Raw genomic sequence first — 22781 nt, 5'->3', positions numbered from 1 at the left:
CCTTCCTGTGGGATACCCTCAAGCCCTTTACCCCCCCTTCAGGGAAGAGCTGAGAAAGAAAACAAAGGAAATAAGCTGTTGCCAGCAGCTAATTAAACATCATGTGCACAAACCTTTTAGGACACAAAAATACAATCCTGTTCTTAAAAAAGGTAAATTTTATTAAGAACAAAAAAAGAAAGAAAATACATCTGGAAACTTAGGCTATTGCTAGACTTAAAAAAAATAAGAATCAAGAATAGCTTTCTTGAGGTCCAACTTAAAAGATTACAAGCAAAACAAAAGCACCTGGGGTTAGCACAGAGAAATCCACAAGCCAAAAAAGAAATTAACCTAATCACGTCTTCCTAAACATTTCCTGATTTACTTACATATCTGGGGTTTTAAATGAGTAGTTTCTAGGTATGATTTGATGATTTTTCATACCTGGCCCAAAGCTTCTTACATTATCGCTGCTCTGTCCCTTCTCTCTGGGAGAACAACAGACAGACAGACAAAGGGGAAGTTTTTTCCCAATTTTAAAAAGTTCTAGCCTTCCCATTGGCTCTTTTGGTCAGGTGCCCACTCCCGTCCTTTTACCTATGCAGGGAGATTTTTTTAACCTTTTACAGGTAAAGCCAGTAGAGAACAACTACTAAGAGGGATTTTATAGCTAGCTGGCTGGCTGGTTGTCCACAAAAGGGAGCTACCCCACCCACCCTTTCGTTTATCACATATACCCTTTTGCACCTTTCTGATATTCTCAGTTGGGCAAATTCTGTGTTTTAGGGATCAGTGGACATCCATTTATATCAAGAGTTCTTTGCTGAGCATGTCTTATCTACCTCTGCCCCCTCGAAACCCATGAAGTGTTCTTGAGGTGAGGATTTGGTTGTACTATCTGAGAACCTATTATGTAATATATGAGTACGTCGTTCAGAAATGTCTGTTCAGTCTTACACATACAGCTATTATATCAAGCACTCTTGTGATTTACTTGTGGTTTAGTCACAGAAGCTTTGGAGAACTCTTTCTAGAGCCAGTTGGAGGCTTGGGCCCCAGACTGGTAGCTATCTTGTGACTGACAACTCCAGCTGCTTCCATCAATGACTATGGTACATGTATGTCTAAACCAGGCATTCTTAAAATATTCATTTAAATTTAAATATGTTAATGCTGGTTATTTTCCAAAAGAAGGTAATAAGGATTGCATCATTTGCCTGCATGTTTAAGAGAAAAGCACTTAGGTTAAAAGAAAACTATGTTCATCCTGGAAAATTATATAATTCTGAGTTTAGTTGTGTTAAAATTAGAGCTGTCAAGCAATTAAAAAAATTAATCGTGATTAATCACAAAGTTAATCGTGCTGTTAAACAATAATAGAATACCATTTATTTAAATATTTTTGGATGTTTTCTACATTTTCAAATATATTCATTTCAGTTACAACACAGAATAAAAAAACTTTATATTTATTTTTGATTAGAAGTATTTGCACTGTAAAAACAAAAGAAATAGTATTTTTCAGTTCACCTATTACAAGTACTGTAATGCAATTTCTTTATCATGAAAGTTGAACTTATAAATGTAGAATTATGTACAAAAAAACTGTATTCAAAATTAAAACAATGTAAAATTTTAGAGCCTGCAACTCCACTCAGTCCTACTTCTTGTTCAGCCAATTGCTAAGACAAACAAGTTTGTTTACATTTGCAGGAGATAATGCTGCCCACTTCTTGTTTACAATGTCACCTGAAAGGCGAGAACAGGCAGTCTCATAGCACTGTTCTATCGCAAGATATTTATGTGCTAGATGTGCTAAAGATTCATATGTCCCTTCACGCTTCAACCAGCATTCCAGTGGATGTGCGTCCATGCTGATAATGGGTTCTGCTCAATAACAATCCAAAGCAGTGCAGATCAGTGCATATTCATTTTCATCATCTGAGTCAGATTCCACCAGCAGAAGGTTGATTTTCCTTTTTGGGGGTTCGGGTTCTGTAGTTTCCGCATCAGAGTGTTGCTCTTTTAAGACTTCCGAAAACATGCTCCACACCTTGTCCCTCTCAGATTTTGGAAGGCACTTAAGATTCTTAAACTTTGGGTTGATTAGATATCTCACATTGGTACCTTTTTTCTGTTTTGTGAAATCTACAGTGAAAGTGTTCTTAAAATGAACCTGAGCTGGATCATCATCTGAGACCGCTAAAACATGAAATATATGACAGAATGCAGATAAAACAGAGCAGGGGACATACAATTCTCTTCCTCAGAGCTCAGTCACAAATTTAATTAACGCATTATTTTTTCAGTGAGTGTCATCAGCATGGAAGCATGTCCTCTGGAATGGTGGCCGAAGCACGAAGAGCCATACGATTTTTAGCATATCTGGCACTTAAATACCTTGCAATGCCAGCTACAAAAGTGCTGTGCAAACGCCTGTTCGTACTTTCTGGTGATATTGTAAATAAGAAAAGGGCAGCATTATCTCCTGTTAATGTAAACGAACTTATTTTCCTTAGCGATTGGCTGAACAAGAAGTAGGAATGAGTGGACTTACAGGCTCTGAAGCTTTACGTTGTTTTGTTTTTGAGTGCAGTTATATAACAAAAAAAAATCCACATTTGTAAATTGCACTACAGTACTTGTATGAGGTGAATTGCAAAATACTGTTGCTTTTATCATTTTTACAGTGCAAATATTTGTAATAAAAAATAATATACACTTTGATTTCAATAGAAAAAATCCAAAATATTTAATAAATTTCAATTGGTATTCTATTATTTAACAGAGCAATTAAAACTGCGATTAATCGCAAATAATTTTTTTAATTGTGATTCTTTTTTTGAGTTAATGGCATGAGTTAACTGTGATTAATCGACAGCCTTTGTTAAAATGTGCTTAATTACATGATCTCTGGATTGCCCATATTAGGTCAGACTAATGGTCCATCTAGCCCAGTATCCCGTCTTCTCACAGTCCAGTAGCAGATGCTTTAGAGGGAATTAACTGAACAGGGCAATTATCAAGTGATCCTGTTTCACTGTTGTACAGTCCTTGCTTCTGACAGTTGGAAATTTAGGGACACTCAGAGCATGGGGTTGCGTCCCTGACTATCTTAGCTAATATCCATTGATCGACCTATCCTCTATGAAGTTATTGAATTCTTTTTTGAACCCAGTTATACTTTTGGCCTCCACAACATCCTCTGGCAATGAGTTCCACAGGCTGACTCTGTTGTGTGAAGAAGTACTGTTTTAATTTAGTTTTACACCCAACTTCTGTTAATTTCATTGAGCAACTCCTGGTTCTAGTGTTAGGTGAAGGAATAAATAATACCTTCCTATTCACTTTGTTCACACCATTCATGATTTCATAGACGTCTGTCATATCCCCCCTTTGTCATCTCTTTTTCTAAGCTGAACAGTCCCTGTCTTTTTAATCTCTCATCCTAGGGAAGCTGTTCCATGCCCCTCGTCATTTTTGTTGTCCTTCTCCATAAATTTTCCAATTCTAATATAACTTTTTTTGTGGTGGAGCAACCAGAACTGCATGTAGTGTTTAGGTGTGGGCTTACCCTGGATTTATACAGTGGCATTAAGATATTTTATGTTTTATTATCTATCCTTTTTCTAATGGTTCCTAACATTCTTTTAGCTTTTTTGACTCCCACTGCACATTGAGTGGATGTTTTCAGAGAACTACCCACGACTCTAAGATCTCTTTCTTGAGTAGTAACAGATAATTTATACCCCTTTGTTTTATACATATAGTTATTATGTTTTCCATTGTGCATTAGTTTACACTTACCAACATTGAGTTTCATCTTCCATTTTATTGCCCAGTCATCCAGTTTTGTGAGATCCTTTTGTAACTTTTTGCAGTTAGCTTTGGGCTCATCTATCTTGAGTAGTTTTGTATCGTCTACAGACAAAGCCATCTCACTGTTTATACCCTTTTCCAGATCATTTATGAATATGTTGAACAGCTCATCTCCAGTACAAATCCTTTACAGACATTGCTGTTTACCTCCTTCTGTTGTGAAAATTAACCATTTATTCCTACCCTTTGTTTCCTGGCTATTAACCAGTTTCTGATCCATGAGAGGACCTTCCCTCTTATCCCTTGACTGCTTACTTTTTGTAATAGTCTTTGGTGTGGGACTTTGTCAAAGGCTTTCTGAAAGTGTAGGTACACTATATTCAGTGGGATCACCCTTCTCCACATACTGGTTGATGTCCTCAAAGAATTCTAATAGATTTGTGTGGCATGATTTCTCTTTACAAAAGCTGTGTTGACTCCTCCCCAACATATCGTGTTCATCTCCGTGTCTGCTAATTTTGTTCTTTACCATAGTTTCAACCAATTTGCCTAGTACTGAAGTTTTACTTCTCGGCCTCTAGAGCAGGGGTGGCCAACCTGTGCCTGAGAAGGGGCCAGAATTTGCCAATGTACCTTGCCAAAGACCCACAGTATTATGTCAGCAGCCCCCATCAGCTCCCCTACCCCACCTGCCAGCCACCCTGCCCATCAGGGCCTTCCCTCCCTCCCTGTGCCTCATGCAGGAGGCTCTGGGGAGGCGAGGAGAAGAGCGAGGGCATGGCAGACTCAGGGAAGGGGGCAGGAAGGGACAGGGCCTTGGGGGAAGGGGTGAAGTGGGGGCAGAGCCTGTGGCAGAAGCAGGGGTTGAACAGTGAGCATGGGAAAGTTGGCACCTGTAGCTCCAGCCCTGGAGTCGGTGCCTATGCAAGGAGCTGCATATTAACTTCTGAACAGGCGCATGTGGCTTCGGAGCCACAGGTTGGCCACCCTACTCTAGAGCTTTTTTAAAAATCAGCATTACATTAGCTATCCTGTAGTCATATGGTACAATGGTTGATTTAAGTGACAGATTATATACCACAGTTAGTAGTTCTGCAGTTTCATATTTGAGTTTCTTCAGAATACCATCTGGTCCTGGTAACTTTTATTACTGTTTAGTTTATCAGTTTGTTCCAAAAATGTCTCTATTGACACCAATTTTAATTAACCCATTAATAGATTATAAATAAAAACGAGGAGTCCTTGTTGTTTTTACTGATACAGACTAACACAGCTACCCCTCTGAGATTATAAATAGTGACTTTGAAAAACTGATGAGCATATGAACTTTCAGCTTGCTTTTCTGAGCTAAACAGGTTTTTTGTTCTTTTCATTTTATGAAACCTGTATCAGTAATGTGGGGGTTATTTGACTTCAAAAGCTGTACCATATGTGTAGGACTGGAATCCCATTTTATCAGTGCAGTGGAGTAACAGGGTGTGAGATACAGATAGAAGTGTTCACTCATCAGTCTCTGTTCATTAGTATCTAGAATCATTTTGCTCATTTGTTGCTTGGAAAAAGAGCATTTTATTGAACTGCTATAAGTAATTGTGGAGCAGATGATACAGTATTTTGGATCAAACCTACAGTAGCAGAGAATAGGCTTATGTCTTTAAACAGAAAAATCTAAACATAACCATGTCATCATCTTCTATTTTATGAGCCACATACAGCTCCCATTGACTTCAGTGAGAGCAGGATTGGGCCCATGCCTTTTATCCTATAACACTGATCATATTTTTTCTCTTTACAGTATCAAATGAATGAAGATTATTAAAAGAGGCAGTGTGGTTTCAGTTAACTTCTCTGTGCCTCAGTTTGCCAATCTGTAAAGTGTGAATAATACTACTTATCTACCTCACAGAGGTCTTGCGAGGATTAACAATGAGAATCAGATAGCTGGATGCCATGGAAAGACATAGGGAAAGTATAATGAGCCTTACTCCCACTTCATGTTCCTTGCACCCCCTACACAAAGGCCAGTCACAGCAGTACTCCTTTCACTCTGGAGGGAATGCTTGCACTCCCCTTAGCACCTCTGGGTTACAAGTTAGCCTAAAGAGAGAGAGGCTGAGCTAGGGCTCCTTGCTGCCCCACTGTCTACAGCTGACATGATACACAAAGGAAAGCAAGTTAATTATCCAAATGGGGGGTGGTGTGTGCACACTCCCTCTGTGCACTGGGGAGCTGCAGGATATTTTTTTGTATCACCTGAGAAACAATTCCTCCCGGAGTTCCCCTGAGGAGGGGTGCAGCTTCACGAGCAGCTTTGAGATTGCTGGCTGAAAGTTGCTATAAACATGCTGAGTTTTATTTAATTTTTCTATTTTATTTAGGTATTTATTCCATTCAATATTGAGTGACTTTGTCTCAAATTAAAACTGCATAGGGCTGAAAATTTAAATAACATTCTTGAATGTTACTTTCATTAAGCATAATTACATTACATTTAAGAAGTTGTAATAATTTTTCTAGTTTTGCTCAAAAATTAATAAGATTTTTACATTCCTAAATGACCTTCCATTGAAATACAAAATCTGAGAATAGTTGTAAGTATTTCATAGGAATAATTTGGTGAAGGAAAGCTTTTCTTCTTTCTTGTAATACATAGTCTTTATAAGTTCAAACTATTCCCTTTAGCGCATGTGTTATAAATGCTTTGAAAAGAATGTGATTGATGCTATTGAAATCAGTAGCCCTTATGCTTCTTTCACAGGCAGTGGTGGCTTAGCTACTGGGCCAATGGGACCCGTACCTAGGGGCCTTGGAAAAATGGGCACTCCCATGCCCTGACCCACTCTGCCCGCCCACTCGGTGCTCCTGCCTGGTAGTGGGGTCGGGGTGCAGGGCCTTGCCCTGCTCCGCCCACCCAGCGCTCCTGCTGGGGAGCGGGGGAAGCCCCCACGCTCCAACTCCACTCCCGAGCAGGGGGACTGCAGGTGAATTGGTGGGGAGGGACTCCCACTTGCTCTGGCCCAGAGCCCCACAAAACCGTAATCCGCCTCTGTTCACAGGTGTAAATGGCGTAGCTCTGATGAAGTCAGTAGAGTTCCTGTTGTGTAAACCTAGTGCATGTGATATGAGAATTGGTCCCAAAGGGAGAGAAGGAACTTAAGGTTTGATACGGTGTTATTGAAGTGGTTGAAGTCATTTTGACTTCAATGGGTCAGGAGCTCAGAGCTCAGTGCCTTGCAGGAAATCCTCAGCATCTTGCAGGTTTAGGTCTCATGTTCATGAAAATACTCCATATAATTAGCATTATGTTCATGATACTTTAATATTTAGTTGGGTTGGCTTGATACAGTGGTATAGAAATGTTGTCGTTTGTGAATTACTTTGTTTGGCTTGGCAGTAGCATTTAAAGCATCACAGTTCATAGTTAAACTTATAAAACCTAATATAGTGAGTGCATGTTATTAGCTGGAGATCAAAGAAGAAAAACGACTGTAATTAAATGTTTTCAGTTGAAACTTCCTTGCAGCTGCTCTTCTTAAGAGCTCAGTTTTTAGTGTGCAAGATAAGCCTTACTTTTAAGATGAGAACAAAGAGAAAAGAAATATTAGTGTCAAGTGAAAAAACATGCACCTAAACATAAGTAACAGTAACAAAACAGCTGTCTTATTTCTTCATGCTGTAAATTCTTATTCACTATCTATATATTGTCATAGATGTATATAGTGCTTTATAAGTATGTGAGCAGACAAAGGCCATGCAACAAGTAACTTTTTGTACTTTTGTACAACACAAATAAAGCTAAATTGGCAAAATGGAAGCAGACATCTTGGGAGAAGAGATGAAAAATGGTGGAAAATTTGCCAAAAAATTCTCTTTCCAGCTCCTAGCTTTTTTTTTATCAACTCACATGGTACCAACAGTTAGAGATTTCATATCTAGACCAGACAGTACTCTGAAGAAGCCCTTACTTTAATTAATCAATAGCTCTCCCAAATATTGATGCTCTGACTTCCTGAGTCACATCACCAGTTCTCAGGATGAAACAAATTTATAGTCTGATTTTACAATTTTCTTGGATCATTTGATCTAGCCTCTTCTCTTTTGATCAGTTCCTTACTTAGCCTAAATAGGTGAGCAATTAACTGAGGATATATAGAAGAGCTATCCTCTTAGTCTTTGTCTTCACCGCTTTAAAAAAAAAGATTTTTTTTTTACAACAGGGGTTAGTTATCCTGTTGTAAAATTCCAGTGGAGACAAAGCATTGTGGTTTTACTGTGAGGTAAATTCGGGGAGGTGAATTATTAGCAGGTGTAATACTGGTCTCGCCTAAGTACGTCACAGTAAACACTACAGGGAAATTGTTTCCATTAGGATTTTATAGTGAGAACTCTTTTGCATTTATCTCATTTTAAAAAAAACAAAAAAACACCTCTTTAAGCAATGAAGACAGTCTTGATCTACCTGATAATTTTCAGAAAGAGCTTTCTGTTTCAGTATTGTACAAGAACATAAGAATGGCCATACTGGGTCAGACCTGAGGTCCTAGCCCAGATCTAGCCCAGTATCCTGTCTTCCGACAGTGGCCAATGCCAGGTGTCCCAGAGGGAATGAATAGAACAGGCAATCATCAAATGATCCATCCCATTGCCAACCACATATGTTCATAAATCATGAGTCAGGCCACCAAAATCATGAGATTAAAAAAATAAAATAAAATAAATGTTGGGATCTTTTTGTTTGTCCGTTTTTGAGGCATATTTTAAGCTTTTCTCTGCAACCATGAAGGCTAAAGACTTCAAATGAAAGCTAACATTCTCATGTAGCCACTTGTCTTCAGAAGCTGGGGCTTAAAAAAACAACAACCCCCCAAAAGCACCAAGTATTGTGAAACTTGTGATTAAAATGGTGAGAGTTTGTAACAATGCTGTTTCCAAAGTGACTTAAATGGATTCATATAAACAATAGATTCATATTAACAAAAATGATTAAAGATCTAGAAAACATGACCTGTGAAGGAAGATTGAAAAAATTGGGTTTATTTAGTCTGGAGAAGAGAAGACTGAGAGGGGACATGAAAACAGTTTTCAAGTACATAAAAGGGTGTTACAAGGAGGAGAGAGAAAAAATATTCTTCTTAACCTCTGAGGATAGGACAAGAAGCAGTGGGCTTAAATTGCAGCAAGGGCGATTTAGGTTGGACATTAGGAAAATCTTCCTGTCAGAGTGGTTAAGCACTGGAATAAATTGTGGAATCTCCATCATTGGAGATTTTTAAGAGCAGGTTGGACAAACACCTGTCAGGGATGGTCTAGATCAATGATTCCCAAACTGGGGTTCGTGAAATGTTACGGGGGGTTCTCGGGGAAAAAATTCCCTAATGGTGGACAAAGCTGTCTCTAGGGAGCCTGGGCAGCACGGGGCCATCAGCCCGGTGCCCTATCAGACTGAGGAGATTTAAACATCAAGACTCCTTATAAGAAATGGAAAGGGAGGTGGATATTTGTTGCTGTTTTTAAAATTAAATAAGCAGCTAGTATTGTTTTTAAAATTATTGTGAAGAATAAGTTTAAGCTTTGTTGTAACGTGCGTTGTTTGCCCGGACTGCTCAAGAACTGAAGGCTTGTGTAGGAAGAACTCTTTGAGTTGGCTTCTTAAATGCCTTCATGCTGTTTCACATCTGATACACCTTGATGAAACATAGGAGCCTTGTCATATAACATATAACAGGCTTATTCAAAGTGATACAAGCTACGAAAGTCAGATCTTGGAAGAGTGTTGCCATTTTCATAATGTAATAAAATACTGTAATGATTAATAATAATAAATAGTGTGTAATAAGCATCTCATAAAAACAAATTTTATATTTCCAAGATCACTGCTTTTATAATCTTTACTCAGGTAAAGGAGAAAATCCTTGGAAATATTCATTTTTAGGAGGGGTTTTGCGAGACTTGACATTTTAGTGAAAGGAGTTCACAGGTTTTTAAAGTTTGGGAACCACTGGTCTAGATAATATTTAGTCCTGCCATGAGTGCAGGGGACTGGACTAGATGACCTCTTGAGGTCCCTTCCAGTTCTACGATTCTATGAAAATGCCTTCATATTGATTTATACGCAAATATGGATATACATCACAATACGATATTTCTCCTAATAATATATTGACTATGTGCATATACCAACAGGAGTTCAAATTGTTGTTCATTTTATGTATTTAATTTTTTTAAAGAAATCTGAAGATATAGTTCATACACATACACACAATTTCTCTAATATAAAATAATATATAGAACTGGACAAAATAGACTACAATTATAGAATTTTAAAATATTTTCAAAATGCAGAACTCTTCAAAATTTTTCTACAAGTTCTAAAAATATGAAAGAAAATTTTTAAACCTTGTACTTATAAAAAATGGTTCTTTATTGTATATTTACAAAATATTTTCATTGGCACAGTGTTCCAGGATATTTTTATAGAAAGACTTTTTATAGAATAAATTATTCTCTACGTTTATTACAATAATTTAGGTCCTGATTCAGAGCCTACTGAAATTAATGAAAAACTATCATTGAGTTCAGTGACCTTAGCTACTGACATGGGGCCTGATTTAGTGTACTATATCAGGACAGTCAACAGGCTGACTGCGAGCCAAATCCAGATCACCAGATGCTTTTGAATAGACCCTGAAATCTTTTTATTTACTTATTATTGTTTTATTATTATTTTCATTATTTTTTCTGGAATATTTTCTTGACCCAGAAATTTGGACCTTTACAAAAAATAATTGACTGCCCCTGAACTATATGCTTTCTTTTCAGTCAGCAGCACAGCTTTCTTGAGATGCATTTCAGACTGAGATCTGTCAGTTGGGTTGAGACAGCTAATTACAAAACTAACTCAGCTGCAGACTTAGATGACCTATATCTGTCAGTCAGTTTTCGGCTATGTTGTTACACTTAGGGCTTGTCTATACTTACAGCTAAATTGATTCTGCTGCGATCGATGCAGTGATGTTGATTTGGTGGGTTTGGTGAAGACAAACTAAGTTGATGGCAGAGCGCTCTCCCGTCGGTGTCTGTAGTCCACCTCCCCGACAAGCGGAAGAAGAGCGTCTCTCGTTGACACAGTGCAGTGTAGACACCGCTGTAAGTCGACCTAAGTTATATTGACTTCAGTTACGTAACTGACGTAGCATAATTTAGGTCGACGTACAGCTTCAGTATAGAGCAGCCCTTAATCTTTAGTAAGTTTTATATAACAGTTTATTGTGTACTTTTATATAAAATAGTTTTTTAAAAGTAGAACACAGAGTAGTACACAGTTCTACAAGATGTTACATAATTTGCTTAACTTTACTACTACAAGTTGTCGCATTGAAGTGAAGCGGTGATACAGTGAAGCATGTACATGTTTGTAAGATTGGGGCATTAATGTAACTGCATGAGTACAAACAGGCAGCTGAGAACTTTATTCATGTGTCAGCTCCAGTGGCACTATATTTTTCTACGTTGCAAGATGCACAATGAACAAGAAAAATGATTCTATTGAGTTTTTTTCACGGTACACTTTTTTGTATGTATGTACGTATTTATTTATTTTACTGTGTGGATGTGTTATGTAACCCATTTTTGCTCTGAATGCTGTTAAGAATTGTTGAACACCTTAAATGTAGCCGTGCTGGTTGCTCCCTATATAATGTACTGCTTTATTTGAAACAGTGAATTTGCAGTTGGCAAAATTTTGTGATGGGTTTTATAATCCTCAGTACTTGTAAGCGAAATAGATGTAGCTGGTTTGCGTATATGTTTGACATAATATGACGTAATATATTTGTCCTCTTAATGGTCTAAAACCAATACCTGTAGAAAGCAGTACATTGTTCAGCGCCTAAAAGACAGTCTTTTTAACTTATATACCATAGTATGTAACAAACAATACTGTTGCCTTTTTGTAAATTATCTTTAAAGCAGGAGCTATTTTATATAGAAATAGGCCGTGTTTTTCAATGTCTAAAGTTTTATTGAAACTAATTAATGTGGCTAAATGTAGTAATTATTTTTATTAACACCATTGTTAGCACCGTGACAAATTCTTAATAGTTTAATGAAAGGGAAATTATTATATTTGTAATATCTTAATGTGGATGTCAGAAGCAAAATCTATTGGCACAAGGTACTTCTTTTTCCGTTTAGATCTTTACAAAAGTGAAACTATTTTGAGCATTAACCAGTTAATTTGATTTAGTCCTGACTGATTTAGATTCCCTGAAGAGCAGGTTGAACTTGAGTGAAATCTTAAATTTTTCTCTTATTTTTAAGAGTTCAGTTATGCATCAAAGGACATATTTCTTGCACCTGTTTTATATTATGAATCCTTATTAAGTGTCCTCCATGATTAGTCAGAAAAGCAGTACTATCATTCTGTCACAGACAAAGGATGTTTTTACATTTGGGACAGAAAAAGTTGAAACTTGTAAAGTGTATTGAAGATATAGCCTACTAGGTGGTATGGTGGATTTAATCTGGCAATCTACAGAGTTCAGTTTTCATCTATGAAAACATGTTTTCTATCCCACTCGCATAGGTATTTTTCTTCCTTTTGATCTGAAAACTATATCTTTAAAACGTTCATAGCCAAAGAATGATAATCCTGGATACACATCTTAAAATACCAATCCATGATGTGTTGTAAAATGTCACAGTCAGGAAAAATATTTATGAACAATAAAGGCTTTTTATTATACCTAGTATCTTTTAAAATTCATACTACATTCAGAAAACAAAGAAAGGTGTCAATGTTTGGTCTCTGGGGACTTTCTCAACATATTTGAAAAAACAGAACATAATTTTACTTGAGACAAGGAATTGGAGTACCAGCATCTAAAGTGATGGATGAGAGAAGAAAATGATGAGGGGCAAATGGATACCAAAAAGTGGGTAATTAATTGGCAAAAGATCAGCTTACATACAGCAAAGGCCAAATTTAAGAATCCACGGCTACTACTCTGAAACCAAACACAAGAATGAAGATTATAAGCAAGATTGGAGAAAAGGAACAGCAAGTAATAAAATGGAGCCAACTCAACAAAACAGAATGAAATAAAAGGACACTTGACTCGGGAGAGAGTCTTTTTAATAAGAAACCAGTAGAATTAATTTCATACCTCTTTTCTTCCCTGAATCTACAGCTTTGTGATCACCTTACTGCTAGTCTCACTGTCTTTTCATCTGATACAAGTCACAGTCCTTCCTCGTGCTAGCCTTTTGGCTGTCCCTGTCCTTTCTGTCAGGTTTCAGAGTAGCAGCCGTGTTAGTCTGTATTCGCAAAAAGAAAAGGAATACTTGTGGCACCTTAGAGAATAACAAATTTATTAGAGCATAAGCTTTCGTGAGCTACAGCTCACTTCATCGGATGCATTTGGTGGAAAAAACAGAGGGGAGATTGATATACACACACAGAGAACATGAAACAATGGGTTTATCATACACACTGTAAGGAGAGTGATCACTTAAGATAAGCCATCACCAGCAGCGGGGGGGGGGGGGGGGGGGGGAGGAGGAAAACCTTTCATGGTGACAAGCAAGGTAGGCTATTTCCAGCAGTTAACAAGAATATCTGAGGAACAGTGTGGGGTGGGTTTGGTTGGGGGGGGAGAAATACCATGGGGAAATAGTTTTACTTTGTGTAATGACTCATCCATTCCCAGTCTCTATTCAAGCCTAAGTTAATTGTATCCAGTTTGCAAATTAATTCCAATTCAGCAGTCTCTCGTTGGAGTCTGTTTTTGAAGTTTTTTTGTTGAAGGATAGCCACCCTCAGGTCTGTAATCGAGTGAGCAGAGAGATTGAAGTGTTCTCCAACTGGTTTTTGAATGTTATAATTCTTGACGTCTGATTTGTGTCCATTTATTCTTTTATGTAGAGACTGTCCAGTTTGACCAATGTACATGGCAGAGGGGCATTGCTGACACATGATGGCATATATCACATTGGTAGATGCGCAGGTGAACGAGCCTCTGATAGTGTGGCTGATGTGATTAGGCCCTATGATGGTGTCCCCTGAATAGATATGTGGACAGAGTTGGCAACGGGCTTTGTTGCAAGGGTAGGTTCCTGGGTTGGTGGTTCTGTTGTGTGGTGTGTGGTTGCTGGTGGGTATTTGCTTCAGATTGGGGGGCTGTCTGTAAGCAAGGACTGGTCTGTCTCCCAAGATTTGTGGGTCGTCCTTCAGGATAGGTTGTAGATCCTTGATGATGCGTTGGAGAGGTTTTAGTTGGGGGCTGAAGGTGATGGCTAGTGGCGTTCTGTTATTTTCTTTGTTGGGCCTGTGCTTTAGTAGGTGACTTCTGGGTACTCTTCTGGCTCTGTCAATCTGTTCCTTCACTTCAGCAGGTGGGTATTGTAGTTGTAGGAATGCATGATAAAGATCTTGTAGGTGTTTGTCTCTGTCTGAGGGGTTGGAGCAAATGCGGTTATATCGTAGAGCTTGGCTGTAGACAATGGATCGTGTGATATGATCTGGATGAAAGCTAGAGGCATGTAGGTAGGAATAGCGGTCAGTAGGTTTCCGATATAGGGTGGTGTTTGTGACCATCGCTTATTAGCACCGTAGTGTCCAGGAAGTGGATCTCTTGTGTGGACTGGTCCTAATCACATCAGCCACAGTATCAGAGGCTCGTTCACCTGCGCATCTACCAATGTGATATATGTCATCATGTGCCAGCAATGCCCCTCTGCCATGTACATTGGTCAAACTGGACAGTCTCTACGTAAAAGAATGAATGGACACAAATCAGACGTCAAGAATTATAACATTCAAAAACCAGTTGGAGAACACTTCAATCTCTCTGCTCACTCGATTACAGACCTAAGAGTGGCTATCCTTCAACAAAAAAGCTTCAAAAACAGACTCCAAAGAGAGACTGCTGAATTGGAATTAATTTGCAAACTGGATACAATTAACTTAGGCTTGAATAGAGACTGGGAATGGATGAGTCATTACACAAAGTAAAACTATTTCCCCATGTTATTTCTCCCCCCCCAACCAAACCCACCCCACACTGTTCCTCAGATATTCTTGTTAACTGCTGGAAATACTGCTGGAAACTTGCTTGTCACCATGAAAGGTTTTCCTCCTCCCCCCCCCCCCCCCCCGCTGCTGGTGATGGCTTATCTTAAGTGATCACTCTCCTTACAGTGTGTATGATAAACCCATTGTTTCATGTTCTCTGTGTGTGTATATCAATCTCCCCTCTGTTTTTTCCACCAAATGCATCCAATGAAGTGAGCTGTAGCTCACGAAAGCTTATGCTCTAATAAATTTGTTAGTCTCTAAGGTGCCACAAGTACTCCTTTTCTTTTTGTCCTTTCTGTGTTTTATTGATTGTTTAATTATTTTATATATCTTCATTTCTAAATTAGCAACAATTGTATAAGGATTTTCTGGGAGCAGGTGGGATGCAGCTGTTTGATTCTTGACTCTGAATAAAGTGTTAACTTTTTTTATTCTAAAAATCTAAACAGGCTAAGTGGAGTGTGAGAGTGGGCTGAAAGCAACCCTTAACACACATTTGGTAGTTCTTTTGTTTTATTTTGCTCTCCCAAATGAGGTTGTGAGTTTTCCTAAATGGAGTGAGTGAGTTTCTCCCCCCTCCCAAGTAGTCACATTTAAATCCCTGTGCGCACCCCTGCCATTGTACATTACTTTGCATTTATCAGCATTGAATTCCATCTGCCACTTTACCTGTCTTTGTTATAACTTTTCTCAGTCTGCTTTAGACTTAATTGTCTTGAGTGGTTTTGTATCATCTGCAAACTTTCCTACCCCACTGTTGGTGGGGAGCTAACTGAGAGGGTGACGGGGGATGGAAGTTAGGGATATCCCTAACATATCTCTTTCTTACTCCCATAGCTAGAGGAGGATCTGAAGGCATGATAAATATGTTCCGCAGGCCTTCCCCATTGTCTTTCCTTCTTTTCACAGTATCTACTGTTTGCCAAAGGTCCCCCATGAATTCTGCTATCAGAGGTATTCCCGTCTCCACACTGTGCAGAATGTCCTCAGTCCTCCCGCTCTCTGTTGTGTTGTCCCTGTTTCCTTGATGTCACCTGCTATCCCAGAACATTGTTGTTTTCATTAGTGGGTTTTCTTTGTTTTCATAATGTTTCTGATGTTCCCTTGCATCTGAGACCAGATGTTGATGTAGTAAAACCGAGGCATTGGGCACAATGCAGGGGTTACTAATAGAAATTTTAGGGCCAGAGTTACTCAGGAGGGTGACAGATTAGATGATCATATTGATCCTTTGGCCTTAAATTCTCCAGGAAATTTGATGGGGCCAAATTATGGCAAAGAATTTAAATAGTCTTGTTAGTAAATTTTTCCTAAAAAATGGTGTAAGCATATTTCTCCGTATATAGGTAGAAGTATAGAAACATTGATATCTGTATGTCCCTTTTTGTTTCAGAAAGGGTTGAGTAAAAGAGTGAGACTCATCATCAGGAAATCTTACAAATGATTATATTTGTCTTTTAAAGTGCTTTCCTTTATTTCAAAATTGCCCTGCCACTCAGTATCATAAGAATTCACATAAAAATTCAACTTTCATTGATTCCTGTTGACTTATGGCCTGATTTTCAAAGGTTTAGCACCTGTAGTCCCATTGACTTTGATTTAAATAATATCTATGGTTTCTTCGCACATTTAATTTTTTTTCCCTTCCCAGACTATAATTTCTAAACAGTCTCTAGTTATAGACTGTCTAGAGGTTAAGGGCTGTTTTGGTTAAAGTTTTACTAAAACAGTATTTCAGATATCCATTTGTTGTTTACTTTTTCTGACTATATAAGAATGTTCTCCCTTCAAGTTAGTAAATAGTGCTTTAGGTATTGAAACGATTTTTTTTCATGGAGAAGTTTATTTGAGAGGGAAAAATAAATAATCTTTATGGTCCCTTTGCAGCTGTATATTTACAGAATGTATCGACATAGGAATGAAGTTTAATTTAAATGTGATAGTTGCACTGTCTAAATGTATGTATTCATTACGTTTCATAATGTTAGAGATTTGATTTGATAATCTTCAAAGGAAAAATCTGTCATGGTGGCAGAGTTATAATTTATAAGGCCTAAATTAAAAAAAATCCCTCCAAGAAACAGCTGTATAGCAAATTGAATATGTTATAGCCTTACCACTCAGTTAAAACTAGAAACTTGTGCAGGCCCTCCCAGTCATCTCCAGTAGCAAATGCATGCTCTCTGAGTTCTTCAGAGCAGCATTCAACTGCCTTAAACTTGAGCCCATTCTTTGTCTTCCTGCAATCCCCTAGTTCATTCACTATGCAACTTCCATCTTCTTCAACGAATGAAGCAAAGGTCCTATAGACAACAGCTTCCTTCAGTACATAACCCTGATTTATGCCTAGAATAGGTCCATTCTCTCTATTGAATGATGCAGGGTCCTATGGAAAAAATAGGATGTGATCATATAACTAAAAATAGTATATGAAAGTTGAGGGCCTCTGGATTACCATCTCACCCCTTAGAGACTACGTTACTGTTAAAGCAAGGGAGACGCACACACTTTTCAAAGGAATTTCTAAACCACTCACACTTTACTCATAGACAAAACATAAGAAATGTACAGATTTATGGAAAAATAACAAACACCTTGCAAAATCTTCCCTCCAGTGTCCTGATTTCCTGCACAGGCAACCTTAATTCTATGATGTCCTAACTTTTGGTTGGGTGACTTTACAACTTCAATAATGTACTTTAATGTAGGGTTGGATTTATTATCTTTTATTTTAAAATTTCCAAGATTCCCACAGAAAGAATAAATTCCACCATGTGGCATCAAATTGACACCCACTTGAGTCATCAGCAGGGTTGGAACTTTTAGATCCACTTCACAGATCTCTACCACTTGGGCTAACAGAGTGATTGATAGCAGCACGAGAGGAAGTTGGTACACCTGGTCTGTGGGTTTCACAGACAGCAGAAAACTGGTGAGACTCAGGAATCCTGTGTTCCATTCCAGGCACTGGAGCGGAGTGTACCCTAGTAGCCAGAGGCTCTTCTTCCCATTGCCCACAAGCTTAACCCCTTTTGCTGCATCCCCTCCAACCTTTCCTTGTCCCAGTCCTGTCCCTTCCCCAGGCGTGGCTTCTCATTCCAATCCCAGTCTCCACTCCTCAGGCTTCTCATCCCAGTGTCCTTACCCAATCATTCCCAGCCACCTCCCCCAAATCCCTGGCACCTTGTCCAACCTGTCTGTCTTCCCCTCCTGGCTCTTCATCTCGTCCGTTTCTTTCTTCCTGACCTGCAGTCAATCCCCATCCCTGCTGCCTCCCAATCCCATTCTACCTCCCTGCACTCGTCATCCAGTTTCAGTGTGTCCTTTTTCCCCAGTAGCTCCTAGTTCCCATCTCTTTGCCCAGCCAGTCCCAATTCTGCCCATGCATCCTGCATGTTCGTGAGATCTGTCTCCTTGTCCCTGCATGCTACCTTTCCTCCAACCCACTGGTTCTCAGTTGTTGCCTGCAGTCCCAGTCTCCCTTGTTGGCTCCATGTCCAATCTCAGTCATCCCCCGCCCAACGACTATCTCCTATTTCTTTCCCTTGCGCAGCCGGTCCAGTCTCCCCCCTCCACTCAGTTACCAGTCTCCTCTGCCTCCAAACTCCCATTCCCAGTTTCCCTCATTCTCCCCTCACAAACCTCCAGTCCCAGTTTCCCTCTTCCCCACCTAGGCTTCTTGTCCCACTCTTGTCGCTCCCACCACCTCACCAAGGTCCAGCTCTTTTCCTCTCTGCTTTTCAACCAGGCAGCTTCATTCTCCATGCTGCCTAGGCCCAACAGGGGGATCAATGAGAGTACAGGAGAGGCAGTCTCCTTGATCTTAGTTCCACTGCCTGGACATGGCACGGCCTGCAGCCGCCAAGAACTAGAATTTCATTGAAAGTCTTGTTCATCTCCCTGCAAACCTGGGCCGGAGCATGCTATGTGTGGATCTTCTGAGTTTTGAGCTGCAAAGGTTTAAAGAAGTCTTTCCTGATCATGTGTGAACTGTGATTTTTTTCAGTGGCTTGTAAGTTAGCTAAGTATTGGTGGATTTTCACAGGAACAGCAAAAGACACATCCTTGACACAAAGGACATCTCCTCCAAATTTCAAAGCCGGGTTCCAAAGCATGGGGGTTATTAGAGCTTCTCAAAAAACGTTCACCAAGATTTTTTAACATGGGCAGAACAGCATATTTTTTCCACTGGAAACTTCTCTGTATAATGATATCCTATGTGATGGCATAAAATCTCAATCAGTACTCTGGTTTCAGAGGGGTTAGTCTGTATCAGCAGAAACATGCATCCGATGAAGTGGGTTATAGCCCACAAAAGCTTATGCCCAAAGTAATTTGGTAGTCTCTAAGGTGCCATAAGGACTCCTCGTTGTTTTTAATCAGTACACTGTTTCTATAGTATATACTTATCATACCATGTTTTATATACTCAGTTCTAAGAAGGGCTAAATCCAGGTTGTTTAACTGTGTAGCAATATGTGGCTGGTTTAGAAGCTGAGTTTATCTTGAGCCTTGTGTCATGAAAACAAGGGGTTCCCCATAATAGAAAGCTTTTGAATTACCTTTGGAGGAGTCTGTAGTGGAATTGTTGAGCTGACAGTACTTTAAGGTGTCTGTGATGACATGAGTTAAAGAGTTCATATATCAAATTAGTAAATCTAATAAAAGAATAATTAATGGCGAAATAAGTAGGGGATGGTTCATTTAAGACATTTTCTACCCTTGCGGCTGCACGGCAGGTATGTGTAGCTACGTGAAAGACTGGCTGTGTACATACTCACTGTGGTGTGTAGCTACATACGATGGTGAAAGGCTCTGGCAGTGGGGAAGCATCAGGGAAAGGCTCTGGCAGCAGGGAGCTGCTGCAGTCTTTCCCTGCTCCCTCCCCCTTACCAGAACCTCTCCTCCCTGCCAGAGTCTTTCACTGCAGTGAAATTAGCAGGGCAGGCATGGGAGGCACTGCTTGGGCGTGTAGGGCATATACCCTGGGGTTCAAGGATGAAGCGCATTCTATTCTACTTGACTAATCCGTGCCTCGCCAGCTACATTGCTATTTATACCTGTGCTAGGTTGGCGTGCAGTGTCCATACTCTACATGTTGCCATAATTGTAGACGTACCCTTCAATATCTCCCGTATATTCGCTCTCTATTTTTACTTCATAATGAAAAACTGATTCAGTAATTTGAAAAAAACCTGATAGGTGATTAATTTTTTAAAAAAACTGAATTGGTTTAAAATACTTAATTAAAAACACTGCATTTCATAACATTAATCTAGAGTGAGCAGATATTGCAAAATTATGATGTAATACACTCAAGACTGGTTATTTTTGCCAGTGCTGTAAACCTCATTAGGCATGCAGAGGGTAAAGTTCTAGTAGCAGCATGCTCTTTCTGTTTTAACAACTCTTTGGCAAGCATAGGCTAAACATGTACTTTGTATTGTCTTAGCTCTTAAAACTGTTAGAACACAAAATCTTGAAGTTGTTCAATTGATCTGTGCAAAATTAGGGAAATAGTGCTCTCTCTGGTTTTCAGAGTTACAGTTGAGTATTTTAAAACATAATTCTGTTCTCCTCTCCAAACAAATGTTTTACTGTTCATCAGCGGATAATGCATGGCATTAGGTGAAGCATATTGATCCACAAGATATCCTTAACATGCACTGAGAAATGTTTCATGTCCCTCCTTTGCCCTCTATCTCTTGAATATAAGAGTTTTAAAATTATGAAAGTAGAGACTATAATGCACTTTTGCAGGCCATCAAGTAGATTTAAGGTATGTGCTCTTTGGATACTCTTGGGGAAAAACATTTTTGGATGTATGTATTGAATGGTATTTGTGATACATTTAATAAACATAGTAATTTCAATTTCTTCTTTAACCCATCTGATACAAGGAGCAGTACTTCTAATTATACCTCAGAATATTTTGAAATAGATGTTTTGGTACTGTGCTAACAAGTTGGGGCTGTTTCATGTTCATTTGTCCCAACAAACCATCTCCTCCTTGAGATTTATTAGCCCAGAATATTGCTATTAATAAGTTAGCAGGACATCGTCTCAAGTTGTTATACTGATGTGTACTTTCTATCATCTCACTTTGCACTGGCCTTTGCTACTATAAATCCCTTTAGCTATCAATAAATACTTTCCCATATCTTTCCAATGTATATGCCTAAAGTAGGCATGATCACCTCAAATTCTGAACCATTCTCAAGTCAGCCATCCCACCTATCTTCACGGTATTTCCTGCCCACCTTCCCCCCAGTCCTCTTTGCTTGGGGAAGGATAGTTTCTCTTTTAATTAAACTCTATTTATTATCAAAGGTTAGGTAAAATAACAAGGTGGAAGGAGGGGGAAGGGTTAGAAGTACACGATCATTTTTATTCTGTGCATATGGTTTGGGAGTCTAAGGGCACTAGCCAGTCAGTTGATCACTGTGGATGTTAAGAAACAACTGTATAATGGAGAAAATCTTTATTCTCTTGACTTGCTAATAAAATATCCATGAGCCAACCAGAATGCAGGAAATTGCATAGTTGAGAAAACGTATGCATTTTTGGTTAGTAACTGCATCCTCCCTGCAAAATAGATGTGACCATTCCATTTAAGTGTTACAAGTCATGAAAAGGAAGCACGTTCAAATTATCTAATTAAAATGAGCCAGTGACTTCTTAATAAAGCTCTTCTTTATGGGGAAAAAAAATCAGGTTATTCTAATAGGTAAAATCTTGAAAACTAGGAATACAATTTATAGTGGCTAAAACTGGTCTACTGGCCTATCTGCGTGTAGCTCATATACCTAAGAATTCTATAATAATTTTCTCTTATTCTTACCTGGTCTATGTTGTATTGTAAACAAAGGAGGGAACTATTATTGCATAGTTTCTAGACATGCTGTAACACTGTTAATTATTGGGACTCTGTCTATCATCAGATCTTGAAGTGAAAGTCATAATGTGTCCAATTAGTGCTATGTTGAGAGGTTTGACCTTTAGCCTGTGTAACAAAGATTTAGATTGCTTTTTTCCTTAACTTCAGCTTGCTGGGAGATCCCTTATCATCTTAAAATAGAAACAGATGGAGGCTCTGTTTGCAGCTGGTTGATTCATGCTTAAAGGATTGCAGTGCTAACAAAACTGACAGTGCACCGAAGATAAGTTAACTAGATTTGGAAAAAACTCGGAACCTTTTTTGAGACCATGAAATTGCTATCGGTTAACTACTGTACATACAGTTTATCAAAAGCTGTGCAACGCCTCCTGAGTTAAAGTTTGATGGACCAATAACTTCTGAATCAACTTGTTGCTGTTACTTCCTCCTGAGAAGAAAGATACTGTCAATTCTCCCTTCTTGACTTAATGCTTCAGAGAGAAATGGTGGGCCTTTTATTGTATTTCTGTTTCTTTTGTATATAGCAATGCATTCTTTCACCTTGTTTATATTTTTTTTATCCCAAAAGGTAGCAAAGCCACCCTTACTTCTGCGCTGCCTTCGGAGCTGGGCAGCTGGAGAGCAGCAGCTGCTGGCTAGGTGCCTAGCTCTGAAGGCAGCGCTGCCATCAGCAACAGCACATAAGTAAGGGTAGCAATACCGTCACTCCCCTATAATAGCCTTGCAACCCTCTTTTAGGTCAGAACCCCCAGTTTGAGAAATGCTGCATACTTTTTTATACTGTTATCTTATAGTATAGGGTATTTTTATAGTATAGGGAAAAGTACACAAAAGACCAGATTTCACGGTCTGTGATGCATTTTTCACGGCCATGAATTTGGTAGGGTCCTATTCATGACATGCATTTTTTACTTTAGTAAGTTTTATAGCTTCTAAAAAGCAGGTATTGTGCAGTAAGCCTTCTAAATTGAAAAAGTAGTTACCACCAGGCTCCAACAACATGGCTCC

At 38.9% G+C, this 22781-nt stretch overlaps 1 protein-coding gene across 9 annotated transcripts in view; it reads left to right on the top strand.

The window, feature by feature from the left end:
* The window catches only part of THADA (THADA armadillo repeat containing), a 315416-nt gene that overhangs the window by 158775 nt on the left and 133860 nt on the right, over positions 1 to 22781 (top strand). Inside the window, exon 30 of one of the 9 annotated variants that reach the window (XM_043511870.1) lies at positions 769 to 859. The exons of the other annotated variants lie outside the window; for them this stretch is intronic. Coding sequence (XP_043367805.1) covers positions 769 to 858 — 90 coding nt within the window. The 3' untranslated portion in view covers position 859. The remainder of the gene's footprint in view (positions 1 to 768; positions 860 to 22781) is intronic. 9 annotated transcript variants of the gene reach the window in all.

The sequence above is a fragment of the Dermochelys coriacea genome, chromosome 3 (genome assembly GCF_009764565.3).
Source record: "Dermochelys coriacea isolate rDerCor1 chromosome 3, rDerCor1.pri.v4, whole genome shotgun sequence".
NCBI classification, from domain to species: Eukaryota; Metazoa; Chordata; order Testudines; family Dermochelyidae; genus Dermochelys; species Dermochelys coriacea.
Note: the sequence above shows the minus strand (reverse complement) of the source record. Positions and strands in the feature narration are given on the sequence as shown.